Source organism: Mytilus trossulus, chromosome 13 (genome assembly GCF_036588685.1).
Source record: "Mytilus trossulus isolate FHL-02 chromosome 13, PNRI_Mtr1.1.1.hap1, whole genome shotgun sequence".
Lineage (NCBI taxonomy): Eukaryota > Metazoa > Mollusca > Bivalvia > Mytilida > Mytilidae > Mytilus > Mytilus trossulus.
The window spans coordinates 48,570,842-48,584,779 of NC_086385.1; the positions used below are offsets into that span (position 1 = coordinate 48,570,842).

Sequence of the window (13,938 nt, forward strand, 5' to 3'; positions counted from 1 at the left end):
TCTAAACGTCACAATCTTGCTACACTTTTAAAAAAGTGTACTTTTTTATCATCGTTGGTCATCTCCACGATTTTTATTTTCTCACTGGAGCCGAAGTGAATAATAACATTTATTTTGTCGTTGTTGTTCATTGAAAATCAGTCATCAACTGTTTTTATTAGATTTGATTAAACGTTGGAAAACCGTGAAAAAACCATAATGATGAACATGTTTTTCAGATGGGTGTGCTTTAAGGACATGATATATATGTTTTAGTACAGTTCATGAAAAATCTTTTGGTGATCCTATACAAGTTATATACATTAATGATATATCCTTTTTATCACAAATCATTCATGAAGTAATAATGGGATGCAATGAATTGCAAAATAGAATATAAGTTAATTTGTCATCCTAGCCTATAACATATGGACACGTTTGATAATTAATACAGTTTACAAACGTGTTGCCTTAAATGATTTGCGCTATATGAAAAAATAAAGATAAAAAGAAATGATAATTTAGTCCTATATCAACTGCTTTATGGTAATAATTTTAAATAATTTAATTTTGGATGTAACGCGTTTTCTGATTGGCTGACGTTATTTTGTTATCAGCCCATAGACATAATTTAGTCATGTGACCGTGGTGTCATCAAGGTTTTTTCATGGTTTTCTACGGTTTGGAATTAAGAATCAAATTATAAGAAATGACTGTAATATTTGTTCTGTCTATTCGAAATAACATAAAAAATGTGGTGCACACTGTTAAGTAACCCGCTACGCGCGTTATTCAGTGTGCACCAAATTTTTTATGTTATTTCTTCATAGACAGAAAAAATATTGGTCATTTCTTAAGTAAATTATTAAACCAATGCATGCATATACATTAAACTAAGTCATCTGTGCACGCGAATTTGAATCATTATATTATAGCACATCCAAATACAGAATCGAGTAATTTTTGCACGTGAACTTGTAGAAGTCACAAGGTCAAAATTTAACGCAAGTCCATTTCCTCTTATCAAACTATACATCATCAGTTGATGAACCCGTTCAAGAACAATGTAACACTATAAAACATTCATATTAGATAAACATTTCCGTATTTATTTACATATATAAAAAGAAAATATCCGGTTATACGTAGATAACCCAGACAAAGGAAATTGAATACATGTAAGGTTGGTTTGTTTATACTTTCCTTCAAACCGAGGCTCTACAATAGCTTTTATAAAACAATGTTTAAGATCTAGTGAGGAAGAATTGCCCCCTCCCCCTTTTTCATAAGAGGAAGGTAAAAAGAAGAACTAGTTTTGACGTTTCCCGGATATAATAGGTCAGCAACATTGTAAGTACATCGTGGGTGATTGACATGACTTTCACAAGAGCATTTAGAGCCTCTTTACTGACATGATAATTATTTACATATAATGACTTAATTGATCTATGATCAATAACTAATCTGATGTTTTAAACAAGGTAGGACTGTCTTGTCTTGATGTTAATATGAAAATTTCAATTTTTTTTTTAACTGTATATAAAATGTAAAATTATTCTAAATATTCATGATGCATTTATTTGTACGTTTTCTTTATTATTTAATTAAGAAAAAACGTATAAACAATGCACATAAATTATACTCAAAATAAAAAAAATAAAAATATATGTGTGTGATCAAACAGAAGTCGAGTCGACAATAATAATGATTAAAATACTGTTTTGCTATGATAAATTATAAGTATCTATTAAATGATCAAAATAACACCACAGAATTATTTGAATTGCAATCACCTCCTGCACTAGTTTTAGTCTATCTTCGACCATTGCGACTTACACAATGTGCAGAAGTAAGTCTTTAGTTTTCTATATGTTGGGTTTTGTGTATGTCTATGGTCGTTTTCTGTTTTTGCCATGCGTTGTCATTTTACTTTCGACTTGGAAGTTTGAATGTAGCTTTTGCATCTTTCGCCTCTCTTTTAATGTGATCACTATATTTTTTATAAAGTCTGAATTTACCACATGTGAATGATATTTTGTCAGTGTCTCCTCTAGTGTCGGTTGCCAGAGTTCTAACTTTTGTACATGTTTACGAGGGGTTACATTGATAGATCCAGGGAGTGTTTCGGGGGTATGACCCCCTTTTTCGTTTTTTCGTGTCATGGTGTTTCGAAGGTTGGAACTCCACTTTTCAAAATGGCTGGGTTATGATCTATTTCAGAAAGTTAAAGTAGGCGATTTCTCGCGAATTTATCTAATTGACGATGTTTTGCTCTTTTTTCTATTCGGTAAACCCCCACTTTATCCTTTAGATGTCACTTTATTACCATGTCATTAATGAAATTGAACTTTCAGTTGCATTGTTGTGAACACAAATTACATATTATACTCATAGATGACCTTGGTAGCCTTATTGTGAAAATGTAAAGGGTTAAGAGGATCCCTGCATGTATGTATTGAACAACAAAAACAAATATTAAAGGAACAACATTAGTTGTACCAATTTTCTGCACCTGATGTGCATTTCGACAATTTATGTCTCTTCAGTGATGCTCGGGGCCAAAAAATTACGGTTGAAAATGAAAATCATGACAACTCCAATACTAAAACAATCTACAGTATTTGTTCACTATAACATTTTGACACATGCGTGAAGATCCATGTCTCCCGAAAAAGCCTGCAGAGGGTTAAGTGGATTATTTTCAATAAAGGATTTATTACATTAGGGGCTAAAATTGTTACAAAATCAGAATTACAGTTGTGCATGATGTCTTTTGGTTACTGTTTTTCAGCCGTAATTTTCAACAAGTCGAATCTCCTGATTATAATGTTGTAATACAAGTTCTAGTAGAGGAGAACCTTTGGTGTCCTATATTTTTTTTAACGAACCGTTTGTTGTAGGTATTTTGAGATTTAAAAAAAGGATTAACAAAATACAAAAGATCTAAAAAGAAGTCTTAACAAATTCAAAAAGGGGGTGGAAAGGAGGGGGGGGGGGGTGTCCATAAAACTGGACAACAATCAAACGCTGGACTATATCACCCAACGGAACGATTTGATAAAAATGGGAGAATGAATGTTGGTATTATAGCTAGATAAACCTCTAACTTATTAACCAATTAACCAAAACAGAATTGATATAATTGAAGAAAGGACAGGGTATGTTAATTCATAACACATATAGTCAGTCATCATGACACACTTGACAAGAAAACAAGAGCAGAGGAACAATATTTGTATTGCTGTTTTTTTTTTTTTTTTTTTTTTATCTCAAAGTCACACTGAGGTCATCACAACTCTAGTATTTCTCACATTGCAATGTGCATAGAATAAAAATCAGTTAAATGTGTAGATACAATATAACGTGTCCTGGAGGAGGTGTTCAGTTATAATTTTTTTTCAATACAAATTCGTATATTCTTTCCAATTGAAAAATAAAATGATGTGGTATAATACGACTTCTTCAGACACTGAATGGCGTAGATTTCAGCAACTATAGCTCAACCTGTCTTAAGGGTGTGTTTCACTTGTTTTTTTCTAATTGACTAATAACCCTTTTATTCATAAGTTTAATATCTTCTTAAAAGCCTCTCATACTTTAAAACGACTTCAACACAAAAGTTAATCGTTTTTTATAGGTAAAAAAGAAGAATAAAATGATGCATCTAATCAGATTCATACTAATTGTAACAATGTTAGTTATGGTGGTCAGTTCTGAGACGGGTGAGTAAACTATTAATTATTTAATGTACCAAATGCATTCAGTGTGTACTTAATCAAGGCAACCGTAGTATACTGCTTTTCAATAGTCATAATTCGATTAAGCAAAAAACAAACCCGGATAACAAACTAAACCCTAAAGAATCACATCTATATTTTTTTTACTATAAAAGGAAAACAACAGAACAACAGAAACACTGAACTACATCAAAAGCATACACCAACATACATAGAAACGGATTGTAGATAACAAATGCCTTATTCCTTACTAGGTACATTACATTTTAAGAAAAATGGTGGGTTGAACCTGGTTTTATTCCAAACGAAAATATGTGTATGAATTTTTCCTAACAGCAATTTATCGCTTGTGTAGCATATGTGTTACAACCTCTAAGAACTATTTTCTGCAAAGACAAAGCGCATTGAAACAGACGTTTTTTTAGTTTTTTTTTACAGTGTATACTTTAAAAAGATACATTTTTTTCGGCTTATATGTACAAATGATGATTATATATTAAAGGAATTAAGATACCTTCACAGTAGCAACAACTATGTTTTCTTGTTTAGAAAATGATTGCACAGACGACCCAACACATTAAAATTACAATAATGCCTGGATAATTTAATGGCAACTAGTCAATAAAAAAGTCGTTTTTCTATATTTGTCGTTATTTGGACAATTTGGTGTAAATAAAATTGAAAATGGAAATGGGGAATGTGTCAAAGATACAACAACCCGACAGCACATATTTGTTTCTGTTATTTTTTTCAAACTTGTGTAGACTGTGATGGTGAATAGCTTGACATATTGAAGTGACACCTGATTGTATTTTGCCCTTTAGATATATATGTCTTTTTTCCTTGAGTTGCTGTGTTATTGACGTATACATACCAAGTGCATTAAATTTACACCAGGTTTGGTTCATTAGCTGTTCATTTGTTTTAAATGTTGGATTTTCGAATACCTTGTCCTCAAACACCGCATACGAGATATTCACTGTCGAAACGCTCTCCAGTGCAACCGGTAATAATGTTGTAAATTTGAAGTTTGTTGTTGTTGAAAAAAATCATACAGATTAGGTTTCATGAAAGTTGTTTTATGCCCTTTATCACATGAGGAAATGCTTATACCACGATAGGAATATGAAAGTTGTTATCCATTCGTTTGTTGTGTTTGAGCTTTTGATTTTGCCATTTGATTAGGTGCTTTCCGTTTTGAATTTACCTCTGAATATAGTATTTATGTGATTTTACTTTATACATGTAACGTTTCATTAATGTTTGTTTTATGCCCTTTATTTTGAAGAACCTGGCACTTGTGTCATTGAGAAAAGATCATGTTCTGCAGAAAAATGTGAACTACAGTTAACAGCATATTGTATGGAAAGAGTTGAAGCTGTACAGTGGTATCATGGTAGAAAACAAATCGAAACTGTTAAGGACACACAATACACGGGATCGTTGAATGAAACCATGGTCCGCTGTAGTTCTCAAATTCCATGTGTACGCACCATTATGAAGCTGATCATGACTCCGTTTTTACCACGTGATTATGGAATGTACAGATGTGTCTTGACGACACATAAGAAAGAAATTCGCTGTGAATCCAATTTTACACTAAAACTTTCAAATCCGATTTTAACAGGTAAGAATGTTACCCCTAATTAAGTTCTAAAGAATATATAAGATGGTAGCAATAAAAATCTAACTTAGAACAAGTACTGCAATTAGTACGTAATTATGTAAAGACAAGTAAACTAGAGCAAAGCAACCTTCTATGAACTAATTCATAGAAAACTGCATCTTAAGAAACACAAAGTTAACAAAATGTTAGTTGAACTCAGATGTTCCTTAATAGCAAACAGCTTCTGCTCTAAATAGATACATAACAATATATGGGTGAACCAAACCGATTAAATGGGAAAAAAGGTTCTGCTCTAACTAGATAATATAACAATCTGTAGGTGAACAAAGGCCTATTAGACGGGGAAAAGGTTCTGCTCCAACTAAATAATATAACAATCTTAGGGTGAACAAAGACTCATTAAATGAGAAACAGCTTCTGCTTTAACTACATAATATTACAATCTACGGGTGAACAAAGGCCCATTAAATGAGAAAAAGGTTCTGCTTCAACTCGATATTATAACATTCTATGGGTGAACAAAGGCACAACAAATAGGAAACAGATTCTGCTCCACTAGTCCGTGGGTAAACTCAGTGCTTCGAAATTGGAAACAGCTTCGGCTCTAACTAGATAAATGGCTGACCTGCCGGCTCTAACTAGATAAATGGCTGACCTGCGCTAAGAGAGCGCAATATTTCTTACATGTAAAAGACATCTTTGTAGATTTCGGTAAAGAGCAGGCTAATGGTGTACAAGGCAGCACTCGCACCCGCCAAGTGGAAAGGGATTGATATAAGTTGCAATAGTTATCAAAAGTACCAGGATTATAATTTAGTACGCCAGACGCGCGTTTCGTCTACATAAGACTCATCAGTGACGCTCATGTCAAAATATTTATAAAGCCAAACAAGAACAAAGTTGAAGAGCATTGTGGATCCCAAATTCCAAAAAGTTGTGCCAAATATGGCTAAGGTAATCTATGCCTGGGATAAGAAAATCCTTAGTGTTTCGAAAAAATCAATAATGTCAATAATGTGGTCATTTTTATAAATTTCCTGTTTACAAAACTTCTGATTAATTCATGTCAACACCGAAGTGTTGACTACTGGGCTGGTGATACCCTCGGGGACGAAACGTCCACCAGCAGTGGCATCGACCAATAACTTGTGTCTCAATTCACTATGGAATAAATATGTTTAAACTTATCTATTGGTGAACACTAGCCCATTTAATAAGAAGCAGATTTTGCTCCACTTGTCCGTGGGCTAACTCAAGTGCTTCGAATTAGAAATAGCTTTAGCTTCGCTTGTTACGTCTAAAATGTGTGTATGGTTCAGGACTATTCGTCAAAAAGAAAGTTTAATTGAATTGTAACAAAGACAAATAGAACACATCTGTGATAGTGATATTGACATTTCGCAAAGGTTAACCTATTGATGCTTGCGCCCGTTGAGTTTCCCAAATGATTACCAACGTTAATGAGTTACATTTTCAATTTGCGAGAACAAAGATTAACTTTGTCATTATTTAGATTTACATCTACATACTTATATACACTTGAAATCAATTAAGGTTATAACCAGTAAAACGGAAATCCGACAAACTGCATTTCCTGACTAATCACATTTATTTGTACCCTTCATGGACCTTCATGTCTGGGCTATATTTTCCCTGTTTTTGCGTTATTCAAGTCTTCTTACAGATTTTTCGTAATTCAGTTAAGCAAATTCCTTATTATGTAAATTGAATAGACTTGACCGCCATGTTTTAGAGTTAAGTTTAAGTTGATTGATTGAATGATTTAATTACTTTTTAGCTCACCTGGCCCAAAGGGCCAAGTGAGCTTTTCTCATCACTTTACGTCCGGCGTCTGTCGTCCGTCGTCGTCGTCCGTCGTCGTCGTCCTGCGTTAACTTTTACAAAAATCTTCTCCTCTGAAACTACTAGGCCAAATTAAACCAAACTTGGCCACAATCATCATTGGGGTATCTAGTTTAAAAATTGTGTCCGGTGACCCGGTCAACCAACCAAGATGGCCGCCATGGCTAAAAATAGAACATAGGGGTAAAATGCAGTTTTTGGCTTATAACTCAAAAACCAAAGCATTTATAGCAATTCTGACATGGGGTAAAATTGTTTATCAGGTCAAGATCTATCTGCCCTGAAAATTTCAGATGAATCGAACAACCTGTTGTTGGGTTGCTACCCCTAAATTGGTAATTTTAAGAAAATTTTGCTGTTTTTGGTTATTATCTTGAAAAATATTATAGATAGAGATAAACTGTAAACAGCAATAATGTTCAGCAAAATAAGATTTACAAATAAGTCAAATGACCGAAATGGTCAAATGACCCCTTTAGGAGTTATTGCCCTTTATAGTCAATTTTTAACCATTTTTCGTAAATCTTAGTTATCTTTTACAAAAATCTTCTCCTCTGAAACTACTGCGCCATATTAAACCAAACTTGGCCACAATCATCATTGGGGTATCTAGTTTAAAAATTGTGTCCGTTGACCTGGTCAACCTACCAAGATGGCTGCCATGGCTAAAAATAGAACATGGGATAAAATGCAGTTTTTGGCTTATAACTCAAAAACAAAAGCATTAAGAGCAAAACTGGCATGGGTTAAATTGTTAATCAGGTCAAGATCTATCTGCCCTGAAAATATCAGACGAATCGATAGTCAATTTTTAACAATTTTCATAAAATTTGTAAATTTTTACTAACACTTTCAACTGAAACTACTGGGCCAATCATTATAGATGGGGATAAATGTACGCAGCAAGAATGTTCAGTAAAGTTAGATCTACACACATATCACCATCACCAAAACACAATTTTGTCACGAATCCATCTGTGTCCTTTGTTGAATATTCACATATACAAATGTACCAAGGTGAGCGACACAGGCTCTTTAGAGCCTCTAGTTTGTTTACTTATTTATTCACCCATTTATTTACCCATTTATTTACACCTTTATTCGCCCATTTATTTACACATTTATTAACTCGTTTATGTTGGCACTGAATTATATATTAATTTGCTTTCCTGTTACATGTTTTTTTTTTTTTTTATTAAATTGACTTGATCTAACTGTATTTTAGGAAAAGGAGATTCTGGAAGTGTACAAATAAAAACCAACTATATATACATTGCCATAGGCGTTGTTGCAGGCTGCGGTTTGATGATAGTTATACTCCTTATTGCCGTGATTAAACTGGCACGAGGGAGACGACAAGGTAATCATACATTTATTAGGTTTATTTTTAAAAAGAGAGACAGAAGACAACGGTCAAGAATCATTAGTATAAGAGAAGCAGACAACGCTACGGCAGAAATGAGCAAAACGACGAAATAACAATCAAGTTTACAACAAATTAACGAAGTAAACTAACTACTGAGCAACACGAATATGTTGAGATTATCTCAGGTACCACGGAAGGGAAGAAAGATGAAGCTCCGTTATCAAAATATATGGATACATACATTCGCCGTGTTATAACATACTGAATGTTTAATACGCTAGGCCCTATTGTATTATCCTGTTGATCTGTCGGTTTGAATAAGATTCCAAGTTTCCCTTCAAAGGTTTTTGATTCATTTTATAACACGCCGGCTTTCATCACGAAGTGACGTTTTACACCAACAATTAATAGAATCAATTTAAAAGGGCGAGCGCATTATAAGTTTGGAACATGGATATTTGATGAATTTTTATTCAATAAGCATCGTGTGCATTGAAATAATTGTATACACATAAGATTGTGTCAAAACCGGTAAATACTTCAAACTTTTCAGATATTTGGGGTTCGTGTTGTTTATTGTTTGGTTTTCTATGTTGTGTCATGTGTACTATTGTTTGTCTGTTTGTCTTTTTCATTTTTAGCCATGGCGTTGTCAGTTTGTTTTAGATTTATGAATTTGACTGTCCCTTTGGTATCTTTCGTCCCTCTTTTTTTTTAACTAAGTAAAGCTAAGGTTAAAAAGCAAAATCTCAAAAATACTGAACTCCGATGAAAATTCAAAGAGAAAAGTCCCTAACAGTCGGCAAAATCAAAAGCTCAAACACATCAAACGAATGGATAACAACTGTCATATTCCTGACTTGGTACAGGGTTTTCCTCATGTAGACAATGGTTGAATGAACTTGATTTCATAACTGGATAAAACTCTCACTATCTAAGTGGCATATATGGTAGAATATCAATTCTCGTAAAGCCGTTATTGTTTAAATAATTATCTTGAAGTTTATTTTATTCTATTGTTTATCTTTTCATTCCTGTAGCAAGGAGTCAAAGTTTTGAAACTTCGAACGTTAGATTTATACGTTGTTGAAATCCCATTTCGAAACTTAACATAGCCAGTATTTATATTTATACTAAATAGAACAGTTGTAGAACATACAACATACACGATGTACTAGATATATTGAAAATAACTTATTGTTGATTTTTTTAAATTTTAGGAAGAGTTATGGAAAGGTGAGCTATTAAACAAATACTTTTTATTTTCAAAGCAAAGTTTATTTCTTTTCAACCAATGTGGCGGGGTTGAATAAGCGTGGAAGCGCCTATTTGTCTATTATTAAACACGAATGTTGAATTCATTCAGCTATTCATAGCATTTATGTGAGGACGTTTTACCACTAATCTTAAAAGACACAAATACAAGACTAATAAATCATTGAACAAGAAGCACCTCACAAAAACAGTTTGTAGTTTAAACATCATGTAATCATTGATATAATATTTCAGTTTCAAAAACATTGGTCTTGTCATTATATTGCTTCATATAGGTTTTATACCACCAACTCATAGTACATTTCCTTCAGTTGCATACGAAAAAGGGTAAAAAAAATATTCCCGTGAATTTGACAGTTGTAGATGTTAGTTCAAGCGGAATTACTGATTAAGAGCAAAATCCGGTTAACTTTTGGTGAGAATAATGCGCATTTGTAGGTTGCACTTTGTAAATACAGCTGTTTCCCAAACTACGCCTCTTTTAGAATATTCATAGAAAATTAATTTTGTTTACATACTGGTTCCCAGTTATGCTCTCTGTGTGTTTCATCTCATAGAGACATAACTTGGGAATGTTACAAGTAAATATACATGTGCATATTGTTTACATTGAAATCTGTGGTAACCCTTCATTCGAGGTAGAGGTAGGTGAGAAAATTAGCTTTAGTTTAAACTCTGAAAAGTTTAAGTCATATAAACGTTGAAAAGATGCCGCACAGCCCTATATTTTGACCTTTGAAAAACAATTGTAGTGCATATGAACTTTCAATTCTAGGATAAGATTTTATTCAAAACTTCATAGTAAAAGTGGTATAGTTTTAGCCGTAAAAGGAGTTCCTATGGGAAATTGCATTGTCAATATTTACAGAAATGCAACCTGTAGGGTGTTGTGCTATGTCTTTATGTGGACAGATGATGTGTGTGGCCTAGCACGTTTAAATCTGGTTCTTTAATTTGATTTAGTGCATGGTAGGGTTTCTATCATATCAAATTAATAAGTTATCGTCTTTAAATACATGTTTCTGTGATTCATTGATATTCTTTGGGTGCCAAATTTTGTGGATTCGTGGGTACAAGGGAACCCAAAGTTTAAATGTTCAACGAATAACAATTTTGTCTAAAGAAAGGCATGCAAATTTAACCACCACGAATTTAAATATCCACGAATATGTTTTCATCAATTCACGAAAACTGGTTTTCACAAAAATAAATAAACCCGAAATATAGTTGCCACTGGATGTTAAAACCAACTATATATACATTGCCATAGGTGTTGTCACAGGCTGTTGTCTTTTAAAAACCAATTCATAAACATCATCATAATTCACTACTAATAGTCAAATTTTAAATTTTGAAGTAATGTTTGACAGTTTTGTTTTATTTTTGTATCCAGCGAAATGAACGCCCAGAACAATAGAAAAGATAGTGCTGGCCAATCACATCATACCTACGCGTCAATTGGTTCTGATATCGCTCATTATGAGAGTCTGTCGGGTAGAAGAGGTACAAAGGAGGGCTATGATTTTCCAAAGCCAGCAGTTTCGATAAGGAAAGGTACAAAAGAGGGCTACGATTTTCCAAAGCCAGCAGTTTCTATAAAGAAAGGTACACCTTAATATTGGTTAAACTATTCCTAGACCAGTAGTTGGTCGACTGCTGTACCCAAATTTTGATATTTCCCCCTATTACGTCTGTTTGTTTTGCTCACTTATTTGTATCAATAGAATTGAAAAATATGCGACTATCATTCAAATGAGATGTGAAGCAAGCTAAAGAGATGCCTGTTCCAAGTTGGGAATATTGGAGTTGGTTTCCATTCGTTTGATGTGATTGATCTTTTGACTTTGCAATTCAATACGAGATTTCCGTTTTGATTTTTCGTTGTAGTTCTGTATTGTTGTTTTTTAAAAAATATTTTTCAGTATTAATCAACTGTGTTGTTACTTTGATGATAATATTTCATTATGACATTAAAACACCCTATATAATACAAATTCCCATTGTGGCCAACATGATCCAGAAACAAGCAACAAGTTTTGATTTCTTTACTATTTGTATAAAAGCTTCGTATACTGATTAACCCTCTGTGATAAGAATGATAATACAAGGCTGTTTCATGCTGTCTACGTTATGGTTTTATTGCCGTTGATTACTGATTTTATGTTATTCACAAAACACTCTGTTAATAAACTCATCATAGATACTAGGATACAAATTTTATATTAACACCATACGCGCGTTTGTCTCTAAAAGACTCATCAGTGACGCTTGAATGAAAAAAATGTTTATAGGCCAAATAAAGAACGAAGTTGAAGACGTAAAGGATAAAAAATTCCTAAAAGTTTTGCCAAAGTTTCTGTTATAACTTACTTGTTTCTTTTCAAAAATACATGTCTCCAATGCTTACAGATTCCGAAGGTTATTTGAAACCAGAAACTTCTGGTAGACTGTCAGAAAACGCAGAACCGGAAGTACCAGATGACGACTACAGTGGTAATAGTTAAAATTACATTTTGTTTCTATTATTAAGGCCACAAGTGACATATACATGTAAGGCTGGGAGCATCAATTCAAAAGAGAATGCAACTCTTTACAACACAGGGACTTCTTAAAACGTGTTTCCAAACATGTTTAGTGATTCATTCATAATATGATTTCGAGATTTTTTGGCACTGTAAGTTAGTAATTTTTAATGTAACTGTCAAGGTCAAAGAGACTTAATTTTATATTAAATCATTAAATGCCAATGATAAAAACATATCATCTGTATAAAGATAGTGATGCTACCAATTACATCCAGATATGATATTGACTTTTTAAGTTTTATATATTTCAGATTTCACTATGGATTCTGCTTTTTCATCGTCGACATTTTCATTTTCCCAAGATGACATCGAGGCTTATAGCAAACGAAAGTATTCGGCTTCAAATACTCAGGACATGGATCCAACCTATACAGTAGAAAATATCCGAAGAAAGTCAAGTAAAGCGTTGTCGAACCCAGAATACACAGCCGGTGTTTTCCAGAAATCTAAGTCGCAGAAAGCTGGGAGTCCAGTTAAAGGGTCAGAACGAGGTCAAGGGTCAGCGAGAAGAAAAGGTATTATATGGTTAATTTTTTATTTCAATAACGAAATACTAGTTATATTTTTCAATTTCAACAAAAATATACAGTTTTGATCGCGAAAATTTGTCATTATATTATACTCTGAATTAAAAATGTACAATGAAAAACGTATACTTAAAGAAGATGGACACACTTATAAAAATGTATTTTAAAATACATTACTTTAATGCATGTATTTAAATTCACATTCTTATGTTGAGGAAAGTTATTTTCCCTCTGCACGTAAAAGAACTAGTACAATACCTTTTTTTGAAAATGCCCTACTGTAATACAAACGTTTTGGGTTTGTCTTTTTTAAAGCTGTACGTCAAATATAGAACTCACACAAGTGATTCGTTTCAAATTTTTTATTGTCATTTGGTGTACGAACAAAGACATTACCCATAGTCCTTTAGATTCTGAAAAGGCGTATTATGTTTATAACTTGTTTTTTTCTTCAGAAGAATCTTGTGATTACCAAAATATCAAAAAGACAAGAAGACTTACATGAGGGAGAATTGTTATTAAGACACTTAATTAGACGTAAGGAACAGAGGAACTAATAATGTAGATTAAAATGTGGTTTTCTCTATCATGCAGGAACTATGGTTACTTAAAAACTGGAATTATAATTTATTAAACGAAAAATTGATAAAAAATAAAATGATTTTTTTTTAGTATCATCAATGTGTTGAAATCGATCATTGAATGTTGATTACTTAACGTTTAATGACAATATTTTATGACATATATATGCCTAGAACAGACTTTTAGTTCTGCAAATGGATAAAACTGTTTACAAAATTTTGAAATTTTTGAAATACTAAGGCTTTTCTACCTCAGGCATAGATTACCTTAGCTGTATTTGGCAACACTTTAAGGAATTTTGGTCCTCAGTGCTCTTCAACTTCGTACTTTATTTGGCCTTTTTAACTTTTTTGGATTTGAGCGTCACTAATGAGTCTTTTGTAGACGAAACGGGCAG

The 13,938-nt window shown here is 32.9% G+C and overlaps 1 protein-coding gene across 4 annotated transcripts; it reads left to right on the forward strand.

Annotated features, from left to right (window-relative positions):
• Positions 1–1,206: 1,206 nt before the first annotated feature.
• On the forward strand, positions 1,207–13,636 carry LOC134694839 (uncharacterized). 4 transcript variants are annotated; one of them, XM_063555914.1, is made up of 9 exons: positions 1,207–1,329; positions 3,617–3,701; positions 5,005–5,343; positions 8,432–8,566; positions 9,793–9,808; positions 11,241–11,452; positions 12,257–12,340; positions 12,684–12,947; positions 13,415–13,636. In XM_063555914.1, the coding sequence occupies exons 2-9, from the start codon at positions 3,635–3,637 to the stop codon at positions 13,462–13,464; spliced, it is 1,167 nt and encodes a 388-aa protein (XP_063411984.1). In that variant the 5' UTR covers positions 1,207–1,329; positions 3,617–3,634; the 3' UTR covers positions 13,465–13,636. The 4 variants fall into 4 exon arrangements, with proteins under 4 accessions (XP_063411984.1, XP_063411983.1, XP_063411985.1 ...); XM_063555913.1 differs by lacking the exon at positions 1,207–1,329 and adding an exon at positions 1,347–1,460; XM_063555915.1 differs by lacking the exon at positions 1,207–1,329 and adding an exon at positions 1,347–1,460 and having other exon boundaries at positions 13,418–13,636.
• Positions 13,637–13,938: the final 302 nt, after the last annotated feature.

Excerpts from the sequence above, each read along its gene's own strand:
- LOC134694839 (XM_063555914.1), top strand. The coding sequence starts at position 3,635 with ATGATGCATCTAATCAGATTCATACTAATTGTAACAATGTTAGTTATG. Across the intron at positions 5,344-8,431 it reads TTCAAATCCGATTTTAACAG|GAAAAGGAGATTCTGGAAGT; the intron begins GTAAGAATGTTA and ends ACTGTATTTTAG. Across the intron at positions 12,341-12,683 it reads ACCAGATGACGACTACAGTG|ATTTCACTATGGATTCTGCT; the intron begins GTAATAGTTAAA and ends TATATATTTCAG.